The sequence below is a fragment of the Neomonachus schauinslandi genome, chromosome 6 (genome assembly GCF_002201575.2).
Source record: "Neomonachus schauinslandi chromosome 6, ASM220157v2, whole genome shotgun sequence".
Lineage (NCBI taxonomy): Eukaryota > Metazoa > Chordata > Mammalia > Carnivora > Phocidae > Neomonachus > Neomonachus schauinslandi.
In genome coordinates this window covers 66984735-67001952 of record NC_058408.1, presented here as the reverse complement: position 1 = coordinate 67001952, position 17218 = coordinate 66984735, and the positions used below count along the sequence as shown (strand labels likewise).

General features: G+C 44.1%; 1 protein-coding gene across 1 annotated transcript in view; it reads left to right on the top strand.

Annotated features, from left to right (window-relative positions):
• DNAH14 (dynein axonemal heavy chain 14) overlaps positions 1-17218 on the top strand; it is a 325270-nt gene that overhangs the window by 267670 nt on the left and 40382 nt on the right. The window contains exons 73-78 of the mRNA XM_044916203.1: positions 2307-2543; positions 4063-4148; positions 8192-8348; positions 9226-9436; positions 13024-13126; positions 15011-15238. Of these exons, the coding sequence (XP_044772138.1) occupies positions 2307-2543; positions 4063-4148; positions 8192-8348; positions 9226-9436; positions 13024-13126; positions 15011-15238 (1022 nt within the window). The remainder of the gene's footprint in view (positions 1-2306; positions 2544-4062; positions 4149-8191; positions 8349-9225; positions 9437-13023; positions 13127-15010; positions 15239-17218) is intronic.

The following is a 17218-nucleotide window of genomic DNA, read 5'->3' as shown; positions in this document are numbered from 1 at the left end:
GTGATAAGATTCAACTCTTTAGTAATTAAGAACAGTCAACAAACTGGGAATAGAAGGAAACTACGTCCACACAATAAAAGTCATTTGTGAAAAACCCACAGCTAACATCCTACTCAGTGGTGAAACTCTTGAGTTTTTCTCTAAGATCTCGAGCAAGGCAAGGATGCCCCCTGCTCTCACCACTTGTTTTTAACATGGAAGTTCTAGCCAACGCACTAGAGAAAGAAAGAAAAGGCATCCAAATAGGAAAGGAAGAAGTAAAACTCTATTTGTTCACAGATGACATGATCTTACATGTTGAAAACTCTAAAGAGTCCATGAAAACACTGTTAGAGCTAGTAAACCAATATAGCAAAGTTGCAAGATACAAAACCAACATACATCATCAGATGCATTTCTATATTATGCATTTCTATACATTAACAACATATATAATGCATTTCTACACATTAATAACAAATAATATGAAAAGGAAATTAAGAAAACAATCCCATTTGTAATGGCAGCAAAAGGAATAAAACACTTAGGAATAAGCCTAACCAAGGAGGTGAAAGACGCATATACTGAAAACTACAAAACACTGCTGAAAGAAATTGAAGACAACACAAATAAATGGAATACATTTACCATGTTCATGGATTGGCAGACAATATTGTTAAGATGTCCATACTAACCCAAAGCAATCTACAGATTCAATGCAATTCCTAACAAAATCCCAATAGAACTTTTTGCAGGAATAGAAAAATTCTTCCTGAGATTCATATGGAATCTCAAGGGACTCCAAATAGCCAAAACAATGTTGAAAAACAACAAAGTTGGAGTCATCATACATCTTGGTTTCAAGCTATATTATGAAGCGGCGATAAAGAAAACAGCCTGGCACTGGTATAAAGACAGATAAATAGACCAATGGAATGGAACAGAGAGCCCAGAAATTAAGACATATATGGACAAATGATCTTCAGTGAGGATGGAAAGAGCACTCAATGGGGAAAGGACAGTGTCTTTAACAAATGGTGCTGGGAAAACTGGGTATCTACGTGCAAAAGAACAAAATTGGACCCTTATCTTATACCAAATACAAAAATAAACTCAAAATGGATTCGAGATCTAAACATAAGACCTAAAACTATAAAACTCTTAGAAGAAAGCATAAGGGAAAAGTTTTATAACACCAGACTTGGCAATGATCTCTTGGATATGACACCAATGCTCAGGCAACAAAAGCAAAAATAGACAAATGGAATGACATCAAACTTAACTCACAATCGACAGAATAAAAAGGCAACCTACTGAATGGGAGAAACAATTTCAAATCCTATATCTGGTAAGGAGATAATGTATAGAATATATAAAGAACTTCGACCACTCAACAAGAATCCAATAACCCAATTTTAAAACGGGCCAAGGACCTGAATAGACATTTCTCTAAAGATGAAGCACGTGAACAAATGGTCAATATCCTCAATCATCAGGAAATGCAAATCACAAGACCATATCCAGTAGGATGGCTACTGTAAAAAACAAAACAATAAACCAGAAAATTAAAAAGTGCTGGCGAGGGTGTGCGGGCATTGGAGCCCTCGTGCGCTGTTGGTGGGACTATGAACTGGTACAGCTCTCACAGAAAACGGTATGGAGGCTCCTCAAAAAATTAAAGTTAAAACTTGCATATGAGCTAAGAATGCCACACTGGTTATACGGCCAGAAGAACTGAAAGCAGGGTCTCAGACTGCTCTCTGCACGCCTGCGTCCCCAGCAGCAGTGTTCACATAGCCAGTAGGTGGAAGCCATGAGTCCATCAGGGGACACACAGAACACGGTGTGTAGTTCCAAGGGAGTATCATTCAGCCTTTAGAAGCAGGAGACCCTGGCACCTGCTACAGCATGAATGAAGCTTGAGGACACGACACCGAGGGAAAGAAGCCAGTCACCAAGAGACAACAACCATGTGTGTGATTCCACTTACCTGAGGCATCCGAAGTCGCTGGAATCAGAGAGAGACAGAGAGTACAGTGGTGCTGCCCAGGGGCGGGGGAGGGCTGTTTCATGGGGGCAGAGTTTCAGATTTGCAGGGAAAGGTCTGGAGATCCATTTCACAACAACAGGAAGGTACTTAACATGGATGAACACGTACAAATAGTTCAGAAGGTAAATGTTAGGTGTTTTTACCACTATGAAAAACTTGCTGTTTATGTAATTAGTTTTATGTAAAACGCCTTTTCCTCAAAAACAATATTTATTTAGTCTGCCTTTAATGAGTAACTCAAAGGTAAAGGGTATCGGCCCTCTCCCTCTTCCGGTAGGCATGTATGAGACGTGCGGCGGTGGGCATCTGCAGTGGGTGTCGGAATCCCAGTGGAGACAGTGCCAGTATGTCAGCAGTGAGCTCAAGCCCTTCTATCTCCTGTGCAAATCCCTGCTGTCCAACGTGCCCCAGTGGGAAGCTTTCAAAACCAGCCAGGCTGCCTATTGCCTGATGAGCGTCCCTTTCCCTCCAGAAAGTGCCTCAGTGGAGGAGAGTAAGAGATCACCGAAGGAAAGTAAGAGAGCATTTGATGTTTTATTTAACCTAACCAATGTGCATGGGGATGGTCAACTTACTGACGTAGCTCAGTATCCCAGCAGGAATGTAGCTCTGCTGTGAGCTTCTGCCCCAACATAGGACCCTTACACCCATTTCCTCTGCTCTTGTCTCTGGGATGGGCAGCCGGAAACGGAACCGCTGGGTCAAAAGCATACGATTTTTATGTGAACTGTTGCTGCCAGGTTGCTCGTCTTAAAAGTCCAGGATAATTTACATTTCCAGCAGCAATACATGACTTCTCCTTTTCCAAGAGGGGTATTGATCTTTTCTTAACTCTTGCTGATCTGAAAACTTTAAGGTACTTTAATTTGGATTTCCTGACTAGCACCATGTTTAAGTACCTTTTCAGATGTTTGTAGAGCATTTGGACTTTCCTGTTCACATACTTGGCCCATTTTTCTACTGAATTATTCATTCTTTTGTGGCCTTCTGTAAGAACCCTATTGGCGTAACAGATAATCAACTTTTTGTTTTGTTAAAGATACCAACCTGTTCATTCAAGTATTTTTAAAAATTGGCCAGTGACTTTTGGATTTGTTTATACTGTCTCTACCAGGCAATAAGGAAATGTCTGTATGGCCAATTACATCTACTTTCTTTCTTTTATAGTTTCCTGATTTCCAGTTCTGACTTCTAAGAAGTTCTCCTCTTCCCCTAGAGTTTTCTCTCTAGGTCATTATTTTGTAAAGTGAAGACCTTTTTATTTGGGGGGAAAAATCAGATTTATCAATTTGTAACTAGATTTTCGTGTATCATGGACTTTTTTTTTTTTTAAGATCAACACACCCATTTTAGCCCTATTCAAAAAAGCTATCTCTGTAATCCACGTTGTGTTTAAAGTTAGACACGGGGAAAATACATGGAAGTAGTAGGAGGCAGAAATGATAGGTACACCAGGATAATTGGAAATGCACACGTAGGACCCCTTTGCAGACTCTACTGCAGAGGGGCAGTATTAAAAACACAGATCTGTATAATATTCAATTTTCAAAAATTTGAGAGTCTTGTTGCATTTCCACCTGATTCTCATTTCCAATATCTTTATAGGTAGATTATGACGAGAACTTTCTAACCTCTAGAGTTATTAGTTTATACTCACTGGAAAAACCTCACACATGCAGGAGCAGGTTGTAAAGTGTTGGCCTGCCCCTGCTTCTCCTGTCAGTTGAGCGTCCAACTCTTGATTTTGGCTCAGGTCGTGATCTCAGGGTCATGGGATCAAGCCCCGCGTCTGGTGCTCAGTGGGGAGGCTGCTTGGGATTCTCTCCCTCCCCCTGCCCCCCCCCCCCCAACCTGCACACATGTGCATGTTCTCTCTCTCTCTAAAGTAAATAAATCTTTAAAAAAAAATAAAAAATAAGACATGTTTTTAAAACAAACTTTAGAGTTTTATAAGAGAATTTTCATTGTGTGTTTCTTAGTAATCCAAGGCACTTGATTGTTCACGTCCGTTTCTTTCTCTAAATTATATCTAGCTGAACTTCTGGATAAAAAGGAAGAAGTATGTAGTCCTGTGAATTTCCCCTGGGAGAAACTCAGTGCATTTCAGAGACTTATTTTGGTAAGATGTGCTGTGAGAAAACAGTGATATTCTACATGTTTTGAGCACTTTATCAGTAAGTTAAACCATTCAAGTTTAAAATTTTTTTAGCAAAATGTATGGATTTTTCAAGTACCGTTCATGTTAGAGGGGCGCACTCACACTCCGATCAGGTGGCACTCCAGGCCCCCTCTGCCCCCGCGCACCCCACCCCCAGAGAGGAGGACTTGGAAAACGGGTGCCTGTGAGGGATGGAGAGTGGTGGTTCAGTGCCTTCACCCCGTCCCTTCGGGTCCACCTCCTGCAGACTGTGGGACCACGGTTGGTCCCACGCTCTGCTCTCCACGCCATCAGTGGTCCAGGCACGGACCCAGCCTGTGAGGGCTCCGTGTCAGGAAGCATGTCCATCCTGCCACTGTTAATAAAGGTGATATTTTACCTGACTCCTCCTGCTTCACAATCGCAGAGGGGGGGTGCCACTGGGGATGCAAATGGGTGTCAGTCATGAGCCCCTTAAAGCAGCTAAAGCTTAGGGTGTGCTAAGCATTTTGCAGACATTGTTTCATGTATCCTCATAATAATCTTGGGGGGGAGCTATGATTATTTCCCCCACATCACAGAATTAGGGGGCCAAGGCTTAGAAATTGCCTAATGGCTGTGACACCTGACAGTCGGTGAAGTGTCTGCCTTCAGCTCAGGTCATGATCCCAGGGTCCTGGGATCGAGTCCCGCATCAGGCTCTCTGCTCGCTGCCCCTCTGCCCCTCCTTCCTGCTTGTTCTCTCTCTCAAATAAATCTGAAAGAAAGGAAGAAAAGAAGAAAAAAGAAAGAAGAAAAGGAAAGAAAAGAAGGGGGAAAAAGGAAAGAAAAGGAAGAAGGGAGGAGGTGGGGAGAAAGAGAGAGAAAGAAAAGAAAAGAAAAAAAGAGACAAGACAAGACGAGACCGCTAACAGAGCCAGGATTGAAACCCAGAGCGTTTGTAAAACCTGGTTTCCGGCAGTAACACTACTTTTCCCAGGGGAGACCATCCTCGTCCTCGGTTCATCCTCATGAGCCTGCAAAGCTTCTTTTTATTTCTGCATCTGCCATCTAGCTTAGGGATGGAGAAACCCCTCCTCTCTCTCCCCTATCGGCCCTGACTTCATGCAAACACCAGCCCGTACAGCCGGTCACCCTTCGATTTCTGCATTAAATTTTATTTTTGTAACACTTTAAAATTCACTCCAGAGAGAGGTTGCCCCCCAAAATTGCATCTGGCTTACAGACATTTCACTTTGTTTTGTTTCTGCAATGATTTAAGTGTAAATTGTCACCAGACAAACGGGTTTGAACCTCTGGAGATCTGTCTTACGAGCCTGCAGAGTCTTTAAAGAGAACAAAGATATCACACACGACTTAAAAACTCTGTGTACACTTCTATCTTGAAATGAGTTGTCTTCTATTTGTTTTACTGTGGCAAAATATAATTTCATTTAATCCTAATAAACTCTTTTAATTCTGAGAGATTCAGTGGCATGAAGTACATTCACAATGTTGTGCAACCACCACCTCTATTTCCAGAACTTTCTTATCCTCCCAAACAGAAGCTCTGCACCTGCGAACTGATAACTCCCCGTGCCTTCCTCCCAATAGACACTGGCAGATACTGTCCTACTTTCTGTCTCCAGTCGCCAATCCCAGGGACCTAACGGCAGTGGAATCGTGCAACATTTATCTTTTCGTGACTGGCATAGGGTGTTCAGAGCTCCTCCGTGTGGCAGCAGGTGTCAGAGTCTCCTTCCTGCTCAAGGCTGAGGACGCACCACATCTTCTTCCTCCTTTCATCTGGCCGTGCACACGGGTTCCTCCTTCCCCTGGGCTGTCGTGAATAACGCCGCTGCAGACAAGAGTGTCCACGTTTGGTTTGTGTTGTTCTTTTCTTTGAGCCAAAATTTGCAAATTGAGAGATTTCACCAAAAAATCCATATTTCCAGTTTTTGTTGAAAAAGTAAAAGATCAGGCAGTGCTGGGTCTGCAGGCAGCAGGAAGAGCTGGAGCTGAGTGGCGGCAGCCCCAAGGACCACTGTGCCACGGTCGTGAGCCACGGTTGGTCGTCTGTCACCACTGGCGATCACTTCCTCACAGCGACGGTGACTGTTAGCCGCCAGCAAGCACCATAGTTCCAGCTTTGTTTTTCCTCCAGGGAGAATTGTTTTCATTCTGTCCAACCTGCTTCTCTAATTCATGTTACCCACCTGGCAGTGTAGACAGCCTGCGACCCCCTCTCTACCTGCGGCTTATTGGCCTCGTCATGACAGGAGCATACATTTCAGCTGTCCTAACTGACAAATGCTATAAACACGTCACAGTCTGTGTGAAACAGGAGGAGCCGTGGAAAACAGGAGGGTAGACAGAGCAATGCTCTTATGTGTGTAAAAAATGAGTGGTTTTCCAGAAAATAGGACCTCCATTTTCCAATTTCTAGTTCTTTGTATTATTTGAATTTTACGTAGCTAGTGTGTGTTACTCTAACAGCAAAATTAACTTTTTAAAGCCTGTGCTATCTTACTTTCCCCAATAAGCTCCAGATGATTCTAGTTTTTCAGCTAGAAACTTCATGAGTGGAGCGATCCTATTTTCTAACCCCACTGTCAGAAGACATGGTCTGATAAAGGGTCATGTGCACATGACAAAGAAATTGAGTTAGAATGTTTGAAACTGGGTCTGGCCTGTAAAAGTCGGACACTGAGATTGCCACAAGAGAGATTCAGTTAGAATGTGTTTGAAAGGCTCCACCTGGGGCAGGATGAAAGCACAGAGCTCCGTGAGGGCAAGGACTCGGTCCAGTCCACGCACCGCTCCCCATCACTACAGCTCTGCAGGGAGATGACCGGGGCGGGGGAGGGGGGGCACATGAGGACAATTTCCAGAACTATCCGTAGCTGCTTAGAAAGCAGCTGGCTGAACCGAGCTCAGCACAACCCCATTCCTTCTGGTCCTGCTTTCTCTCCCCACCTCCAGTGTTAAAACTTATCGCTCTGCTCCATTGGTCAATAAAGTGAGGGAGCTGCCGCATGATGGTGACAGCCGGTCACACCCACGTCCAGGAGCACAGACTCTCAGGGCGCCGTGTCGGGACCACACCTGACCATCCGTTGCCTTACGCTGATTCTAGCGCTTTTATGAAGCGGACGCACTGGGCGAGCTCTACTCTTAGACCCCAGATGCTTTGTGTGCTGCCAATTTTCATCTAAGTCATTTAAGTCAAAGAAAATCAAGATTAATTTTCCAAGGTGTAAGAGAAAAGAGCAGAATTTGACATAATGATCACATGTATTATGTTAAACAGTGAAATTGCCAATACTTGGCAGTTTTCGACCCGTAAAAATGGTAGTTTCCCATGGTTCAACCTAGGGCATCCACACAGATCCACACACCGTTTCAGCTTTGCCTTAAATGATGGGGCCTCTGAGGCTGAGGACAGAATTCATGGTCATTTTATAAAAGGCATGTAAGTAGTTTGTATGAAACAATTTTCATGGAACAGGTCTTTCCTCCAAGATTTGCAGTGATTTCTTCCAGTGGACCCTGAGCCTCTACTTACCACCTGTACACAGTTTCCAAACTCGTTCAGCCCTAGGGTTCTTTCTGGATCCGCACTCCATTTGCGGTGCTGTTTATCTTCGTGTTACTCCTGGAGGAGTTAGTCGCCTTCCGGTTGTGCCGTCCTGATTTTCATCCTGCTCCAGACACGTCCAGCAGAGCAGGAAGAAGCCCATGGGAAATTTCTCTTTGCAGCATCAGGGACCATAACTGGGATTTTTACATCCAAGGCAAGATCTCTGTCAGAGTGTGAGAGGGACAGAGGCACAGGGTGGCCCTGGCTCTGAGGAGGGACCACAAGCCAAGGTGGCAGCTTCTCTGCCACGTGTGGACTCTCCATTACACGTGCCCAACACGAGGAGTTCCGTCAAACTCCACCCACGTGGATAATGAACACTTCCTCGCTTTGTTCCATTTGCCATAGGGACCATTCCCTTGGGCGGTTTTTAACGTTACCTTCTCTTCTGTGCTTTCTTGTTTAGATAAAAATTCTTCAACCAGAACATTTGAAGAATTCAGTGAAAATGTTTATAACTGAAAAAATGGGAAGTGAATATGTTCTCAGAACTGGAATTAATTTGAGAGAGTCATATAAGGAATCCAATGCCAGAACTCCGATAATACTTATTCACTCCCATGGTAAGATGCCACCTTCATACTCCAAAGAAGGTGTAGACAAGTAGGTTCTGGGTCGGGTGTTTTTATGTTTAAAATATTTTCCTATTCTTAGTTAAGTATTTTGGAAAAGGGACTATTTAAACTATATTAAGACTGAATATTTCTAAAAATGTAAAAGAACAAAGAAGAATAAAATTTCCCAGATTCATAACCATGGAAAAACTTACCCATGCTAATTTTCTGTGCAGAAAATATCTCCTAAACACATGTTACTGATCTGAAAGTTGGGATGGCCCTTGTATTTGTTAACTGTTTTAATCCGTTGGCTCATGAAAAGATAATACATAACAAAAAAACACTAGGTGGCCCTGCCAACCCAGCCCTTGTGTACCTCAAAACTCCAAAGGCTTTTTCCCCTTGTCTTTGCCCCACAGACCCTAAGCAAAATATTTTCACTTATCTTCTGTTCTTTGTCATCTCTAAATCAAATGTCTTCAGAATTCACCATATTCAGACTTTGATTCTATGGGCAAAAAAACTTTCTAAAAGCGTGTGCACATGAACGCTTCCTCCTCTGTAACCTTTTATGTAAAGCGGCTGTCCTTCACCTGACACACTCTTAGTAGCTGCTGTCCATTTCCTGAAGACATAGCCCAGAATGGCTGCCAGGGCTCTAGCCCTCACGTCCACACTCTAAACAATAGAATGGAAGAAAGGAAGTATTAAACATGTTAACAGATCTTGATCTTGATCTCAGCTCAGGTTGTGGGTTCAAGCCCCGCCCTGGGCTCCACGCTGGGTGTGGAACCTACACTCAATCAATCAAGCAAGCAATATGTTTTCTGGAGGGAATGAAATGAGGTTATAATTGTGTGAACGTTTCCATGTTTCTGTGCAGGGACTGACCTCACCAACACTGTCCTGAAATTGGCACAAGAGTTAAAAGGAGGAACAAGTCATGTGACCATTATTTCCCTGGGCCGCAGCCAGGCTGCCAAGGCAGAGGAGCTCATCATGAAGGCCCTCCCCAGAGCCGCACAGTGGGTCTTCCTGCAGAACTGTCACCTTGCAACGTCGTTTATGCCGAGGCTGTGCACAATCATCGAGTTGTAAGAGCTTTATGTGATTTGTAAGGGATCAGATGAGTGAGCAGACCAGTGAGGTGAGACTGAACGGCCATGTTTAAGTGATGAGAAAGTAATGCGCCGGCCGCTCAGGGGAAGTTAGGCTTTCTTGTGCAGGTTCTCTTTTCTCCAGGATCTTTAAAACTGCACTAAGAAATACCTTGGTTTTTTAGGGAAAAAAACCTCTCTGGTCTTTACTCTCCGTGGCCTTCATCACTTCTGTCCTCTGCTTCTCAAGCCCTCCTGCTCCGCAGATGAACCCGCCACAGCCACACATCCGTCCGGCCCTGTGGATCTAAACCACAGTTTTTAATATGCTCCATGATTCCAGGGGCGCCTGGGTGGCTCAGTCATTAAGTGTCTGCCTTCGGCTCAGGTCATGATCCCAGGGGCCTGGGATCGATCCCCGCATTGGGCTCCCTGCTCTGCGGGAAGCCTGCTTGTCCCTCTCCCGCTCCCCCTGCTTGTGTTCCCTCTCTCGCTGTGTCTTTCTCTGTCAAATAAATAAATTTTAAAAATCTTTAAAAATATATATATATATATGCTCCATGATTCCAAATAGCAGAATGTAGTAGCTCACATCCCTCCCTCCAGTGGTGATTTATTTCACGGCCTGTAGTTTGTACTTGCTCTTTCTCGGGCTGCCTCTCCCAGACTTGCTCACTCAGGCAGAAACTTCCAGAGGCTCAACCTTCTTGTTGGCAGTGGAAGTGGTTGCAAGTCGATTGCTGTAACTTTGAGTGAAGAATTAACAATGTTTTATTTATTTTTTTAAGATTTTATTTATTTATTTGAGAGTGAGCATGCACGAGAGGGGGAGGGGCACAAACGGAGGGGGAGGGAGGGGAGAGAGTCTCAAGCAGGGCTCCATCTCACGACCCCAAGATCATGACCTGAGCCGAAACCAAGAGACTGATGCTCAACCGACTGAGCCCAGGCGCCCCAGCAACGTTTTAAGTTAGTAAAGTTGTAACCGGTTGTGTTCTGGAGTTTTCTCTCCAGCTTTGCCTTTCTGTTGCTTTCCTGGCTGCAGCCGGTGCTGGATTTCACACATGTGCTCAAATAAGGGCCGCATCATCTTCGTGCTGCTATTTGTATGTCGTGAGCGTCCACAAGGAAACTAAACCAAAATGCAACTGCCCTGACTTAAAGTTCTAAAAACTTAATTAGCATCATTCATTCTGTTCTCAGACCCTATGGCTTTTAGCAGTTTAAAAAGTATTTGATAATTTCTTTTTCACATTTACTTCATCACTGAAGAGAGCTAGAAGATGAAGTTTGCCTAGTTGTATGATTTCAATAGTTGTAAGCTTTGGAAGACGACACAATAATGTCTTCCAGGGCCTTCAGTCATTGTTCATTTAAAAACTATTTCTAGGGCACCTGCCGATTTGCCAAGAGTCATTCTAGAGACTCAGGACACTGTATGGACCAGATGGACATTGTATCAGCCTTCCAGAGTGTATTAAGATAGAGAGCAACAACAGAACGGCAGATAGTGATGTATCATTCTAAAAAAAGAAATTGGAGGAACGTTCTGCAGAACAGAATTTCAGAGACTTAGAGTAATTAGCAACGTGTAAGAAAAGCGTTCTATATAATCAGTATAATTAAGAGAAATTCATACTTCTTTATCAAATCAAGCCTGTAAGTGTTTAAGACTATCACCCAGCAGCCTACTGTGGGAGAGAGAAATGTGAAGCAAATTTCTTACGTTTAAGAGTTAAGGAAACATGTTCACAACATATTGCTAAGAGGAAAAAGAGGCTACCAGCAGCATGTACAGCATAATATTTTTATTTAAAGAAAAAGAGAGAGAGGGGCGCCTGGGTGGCTCAGTCAGTTGAGCATCCAACTAGTGATTTTTGCTCAGGTCATGATCTCAGGGTCATGAGATTGAGCCCCCTGTCGGGCTCCACTCTGGGCATGGAGTCGGCTTGAGATTCTCCTTCTCCCTTTGCCCATCCCCCTGCTCGTTCTGTCTCTTTCTCTCTCAAACAAATAAGTAAATCTTTTTCCAAAAAGAAGAGAGAAAAGGAAAAAATGTATGCTTACACTTAGTTAGTGGGATTTTAGATTATTTTTGTTTTCCTGTTTAATTCTGTATTTGTTTTTTGTTGTTGTGTTGGTTTGTTTTTGTTTTTTGGGTTTTTTTTTTTTTTGCTTTTGTTATTTTGCACATTTTACAAAAATAATTTCAGACATGAAGAAAAGCTGCAAGAATAGCACAGAGGCTCTCCTACACACGTCACCTCTCTTTCCCAGCTGTTAACATTGGCCGTGTCCTGTCTTTCCTGTTTGTACATATGTACACCACTTTTTCTGAATTACTGAAAGTATATTGCCAACATGATGCCACTTGACCCCTACATACTTCAGCATGCTTATTGATTATCTAACCCACAGGACCTTAGCATATCTAGCCTATTGGCCCAATAATAACTTTTACTGCAGAAAAAGAAAGACAAAGTTCTGGTCCAGGTTCTAATTCAGGATTTCTCGTAGCATTCAGTTGTTGAGTCTCTTAAATCCTCTGTATTCTAGAATTGTTCCTCAGTCGGTCTCTTTCATAACTTGGACATTTTTGAAAAGCATGATCTGGTTACTTTGTCAAATGTCCATCCGTTTGGGTTTGTCCGCTGTTTTCCCATGGTTACATGATGGTGAGGCAGCGCGGCAGGAATGCCACCGAAGAGATGTGTCCTCCTTGCTGCACATACCCGGAGGCACACAATGTCCATCTGTCCCATTACATTTGACCGAAGTGGCATCCGCCACCTGTAGGGTTTTCAGACCAGGTCAACATCTCAACCTTTCACCCACTGGTCTTAACAACCACTGAGAATGTTTGACTCAATTAGGACTCTATTATTTGCCAAATGGTGACTTTCTAACTCCACAGTTCCTTCTAAATTGACCAAATGATGTTCTACCCTGAGTAAGAGGCTTCCCCCCACCCCCATTTATTCATTGCTCTGTTTATATCAGTCACGGGTTCCTGTTTTATTCCATGGCATATCGTCTGTTATCACTGTCATTTATTCTCATGTTCAGTTGTTTCAGATTTGACCCCTGGAACACGTCATTTTGTTCTTATTTTGTCATTTTTCCAAGGTTTTTTGCAATGAGTGTGTATCACTTTTGTGTTTATAGGTGGAAAAACTACTTTTCAAAACTGGGAATTACTGGGTCTTGCGCAAATTTCTGTGCAGCATGAAAGGCCACGGTGGACTAATAGGGCCTGTAGATAATTACTGCAACAAGCTCTAGGTCACTTCAGACACTGAGATTCTGTGATTCCTAAAACATGTTGGTTTGGCTTAAATTTTTTACACTAGGGGTGCCTGGGTGGCTCCATCAGTGAAGCGTCTGCCTTCAGCTCAGGTCGTGATCCCAGGGTCCTGGGATCAAGCCCCGCATCAGGCTCCCTGCTCAGCGGGGAGCCTGCTTCTCCCTCTGCCCCTCTCCCCTGCTTGTGCTCGTGCTCTCTCACTCTCTCTCTCTCTCTCTCAAATAAAATCTTTAAAAAAAATTTTGTACACTAAAATATTTATAAATTTTGTATTTTGCAGATTTAATAGCCCAGATGTGACAATAGACCCTGAGTTTAGGCTGTGGTTAAGCTCAAAATCGGACAGTTCTTTCCCAATTCCAATTCTTCAGAAGAGTTTGAAGGTAAGGACAGAGTAGAATAGATTTTGATGTTGCCTAAGGAGCACGGTTTGAGTGTAAAGTATCTTGCATTCATAATTCCAAATTACGAAGGGATTCCTGACTCTAGCATGCTGACCTTCTACTCTGTGCTCACCATGCACAGTGGGCCAGGAAGGACACTAAGATAGTAAATGAGCTCCCTGCTTTCAAATGATTCACAGCTTGATGGACGTTTTGTCCAACCAGCATGCTTAGAGTTCCAACAGTTATAAACCAGAACGCATGATCTCTGTCCTTTTCTCGCCCCTCTTCTCTGGCCTTTTCCTGTCTCTGCTCCCCCAACCATCCCACGGTGCAATCTCTGGAAATGCTCTGGCAGGAAGCAGGTTGAAAGCAGGTGTTGGGGACAGGGGACCAAAGGCTGGCAGGGAGGGACAGACATAGAACTTCCAGGGACGTTTCACCTCAATCCAGTCCATTGCTCTAATTAGCAAAATACAGCTTCACTTCAGATATGAACAACTTTCTTCCCCAAGATAACATTTTCTCTCTGTCTCTCTCTCCCCCCTCTCCCACTGCCCAGCTCCCCTCCTGCCTCCCCCCTTCATATGTCGTTCCTCATGGGGCTGCGCAGATTTTTACTTTTGGAGACACAAGCAGGAGTCTCCAAAGATTCAACCCTGAGCCTCAAGGCACGACACTCTGCGAACACTTTCTCATGTGTGCAGTCAGGGCTTTCTCAGCAAACGTTGCAGACAATCCACATTAACGATATTGAAAGGTAAACATGCCTTGCAAGGAAGAGAACGTCTGCTCTACTAGGCGCTTCTTACAGCTACGTGTCCAAGTTCTCAGGCTGATAAGACTCATAGCCATTTGCTTAACACTCCAGGGACTGTGAAGACCCAGCTACCTCCTCCACTCTCCCCAGAGAGAATCTCCTTGCGTTCCAGAGCAAACTGGAATGTCTCTCTGTCTCTCACTGTCTGTGGAAGGAGGGGCTGCTCTGTAAGACGTTCTATATAAGCACCAAGTTTCATCCCCGCTATACACACGCTCAGGGTGCATCTGGCCCCCCCCCCGTCACCCCATGGGGATCAGAGCATGGGGGAGCACCGTGAGCTCTGATCCTTGATCCAGAAACATTGGTTCATGTACACACACATCCATGTGTCGTATATACAGACCCACACAGATCTGCACATCCACACGGTTTTTATACATGAATACGTGTGTGTACGTGTCTGTGTGTGTATATGTGTAAAATGTGCAAGGAAGGGAACATTTCAAACCTTGTACAGTTTGGGAGTTAACAGCCATACTCTTTAAAAAGCCCCCTCCAACTGAGTCTCTCCCCACTTCACCTCTGCCCCTCCTCACTGCAAGTCTCCTAGTTAGAAGTCAAGCAAAGGGAATTTTAATGGAAGCTAAACAGCTGGGTAGTACACCAAGTTCATTGTTCTCCTTTTTAATGTCGGTGCTGACAAGATGGTTCTGTTGGCTCCACTGGTTCTCTGTCTCCTTTTCTTGGGCACCCCCCGCCTCCCCAGCCCCCCATCTGTCACCTCGCTGAGGCTGCTTGGCCACCACTGAGAGTTTTGACGACAGTAGCTCTTCACTGTCAAACTTTCCAGAATGCTGTGATTCCAGAATGCTAGACTTCAAGCAAACAGGAGTGCTTTTAATGACAGTCTTAACTTTTCATTTTAAGATCTGAATTGGAACAGTAGGAAATCAGGTACAATCCTTTAACAGAAATTTTCAAATGAAAAAAGACTAACACAAGAGTTCTTACTTGCCAGTGACTCTTGCAAACAGTTACACTCTTAGCCCGCTCTCTGAGCAAGCGTCCCCTCGATCAGTGCCTCCACTCACCTGCTGTCATTACTCATCTCTATTTTAAAGATCGCAGTGGAAAATCCTCAGGGACTGAAAAGTAACTTACTACAGACCTTTGGATATGGTGGGAGCGGAGAGGTAACAGAAGAGATACTTGAAAAACCTGACTGTGGACCCTCGTGGAAAAAACTTTTATTCAGTTTATGTTTTTTCAATGCTGTGATCAATGAAAGAAAAAATTACGGAATACTGGGCTGGAATATTGCTTATAAATTTAGTTCTTCGGACTTGGCGGTAAGTGTGGTATCTTCCAAATAAACACTAATGAATAAATCACAATAGGATACTAACTGCCTAGTGTCTGTCCACACAGATACTAAGTATCTTCCTGGTGCTGGAAAATGAACTCTGTGACCAGTAACAAGGGCTAATGCGGAGAAGCATGAACCGGGAAGCCAGCTTTTCTGGAAACAGATCACAGCCCCCCACCTACGGATGTACAAGCATTTAATCCGGTGGGCGGTGGGCGAGCTAACGAGCTCTCAGGCTCTTTGTTCCCTTGGCCAAAAAAGAAAAAAAGCAGGATGGGGGAAGGGAGGGCGGACACCAGTACCTACTTGAAAGAGTTTTATAAGAAGCCGACTGGTTAACATAGGCTAGGCTCTCAGGACAGTGCCTGACACACAGAAACCCCTGCAAACGTGTCTGCCGTTTCTACCAGATTTATTTAAAGTAAGAGCTTGTACTGACCCACCGCAGGGGGAAACACGTAGCTTACTGTCTTTCTTTACTATTCTCTATCTAGAACCTTCTATTTGCTTGACGTTGCCTGGTGGGTTTTTTTACAGCTAAAGTGAACAGGTGGTGACACCTGCTTAAATTTTCACCAGGTTAGAGCAGATACCAAAAAACTTTCTGAGCAAAATCTTGATTCTGCCTCTGGGTACCTGCCCCCGAGACCCACCCTGGAAGGGCACCTTTCCTTCCCTTCTAGGGCCTCCTGAGGCTTCACAGCTCTCTGCACGCTCAGCTGCCTATCCCCGCACGTGAGAGTGCACGCTTGTGCCCCCAGCCAGAGCCTGACATGAAACAGCTGTGCTCTGGGTGTTCGCCAAGGAATACGGGCTCAAGCACATTTGTCCAAACCACACTCAAAGCTTAATCAAAAGGCTAACAGTATACTGGGGGAAAAATACCTGTAGCGTATATTATGCAATGGCTAATAGGCTGATTATATAAAGATCTTTTTTTTTTTAAGATTTTATTTATTTGACAGAGAGAGACACAGCGAGAGAGGGAACACAAGCAGGGGGAGCGGGAGAGGGAGAAGCAGGCTTCCCGCGGAGCAGGGAGCCTGATGCGGGGCTGGATCCCAGGACCCTGGGATCATGACCTGAGCCGAAGGCAGACGCTTAACGACTGAGCCACCCAGGCGCCCCTATATGAAGATCTTTTATAAATTAATAAGAGAACGATAACTACCCCAATGGGCAAAGGACCTGGTTAGGCATTTTGCAGTGTAAATACAAAAAGGCAAAAAGATTATGAAAATGTATTCCATTTCATTAGTAATTGCGATGTTAATTTTATGTATCAACTTGACTGGGCCACAAGACCCCCAGGTGTTTGGTCAAGTATTATTTTGAGGATGTCTCTGAGGGTGCTTCTGGGTGAGATTCATATTCAAATCAGTAGACTCTCTCTAACGTGGTGGGCCTCATCCAATCAGTTGAAGGACTGACCGGCACTAAAAGGAAATCCTCCTGCCTGAATGCTTCGAACTGGAACATTGGCTCTCCCTGGGTCTCCTGCTGCCAAACGCAGGTCTTGACATGTGTCAGCCTCCATCGTTACATGAGCCGCGTCCGAATGGTAAATCTCTGTAGACATATATGGTTCTCTAGAGAAGCCTGACGAATACAGTAATCAAGGTAACGCTCATTAAAATCTCATTAAGATGAGATGGCACCTTTCACCCCGCCCCCCGGTGGCTAAAACAAAGCAGCACAAATGCAGAGAAGTGGGGGCTGTCTCCTGATGCTGCTGCGATTGTTACTAACTTTCTGGGAGGCAAAGAATGCCTAGTATCATTGATTTAGAAAGATAGCTCACATTTATAGGCTCGCTTAATGAAATTACTTATAACAGAGATTGAACATATGATGTCATTTCTGTGTATATATAGAACTCATTTCCCTTGCAGATGGTTTTTAAAGAAATACATCCAAACCATCTACCAGGGGGATGAATGGTAGGACTGGGATGGCCAGTGTC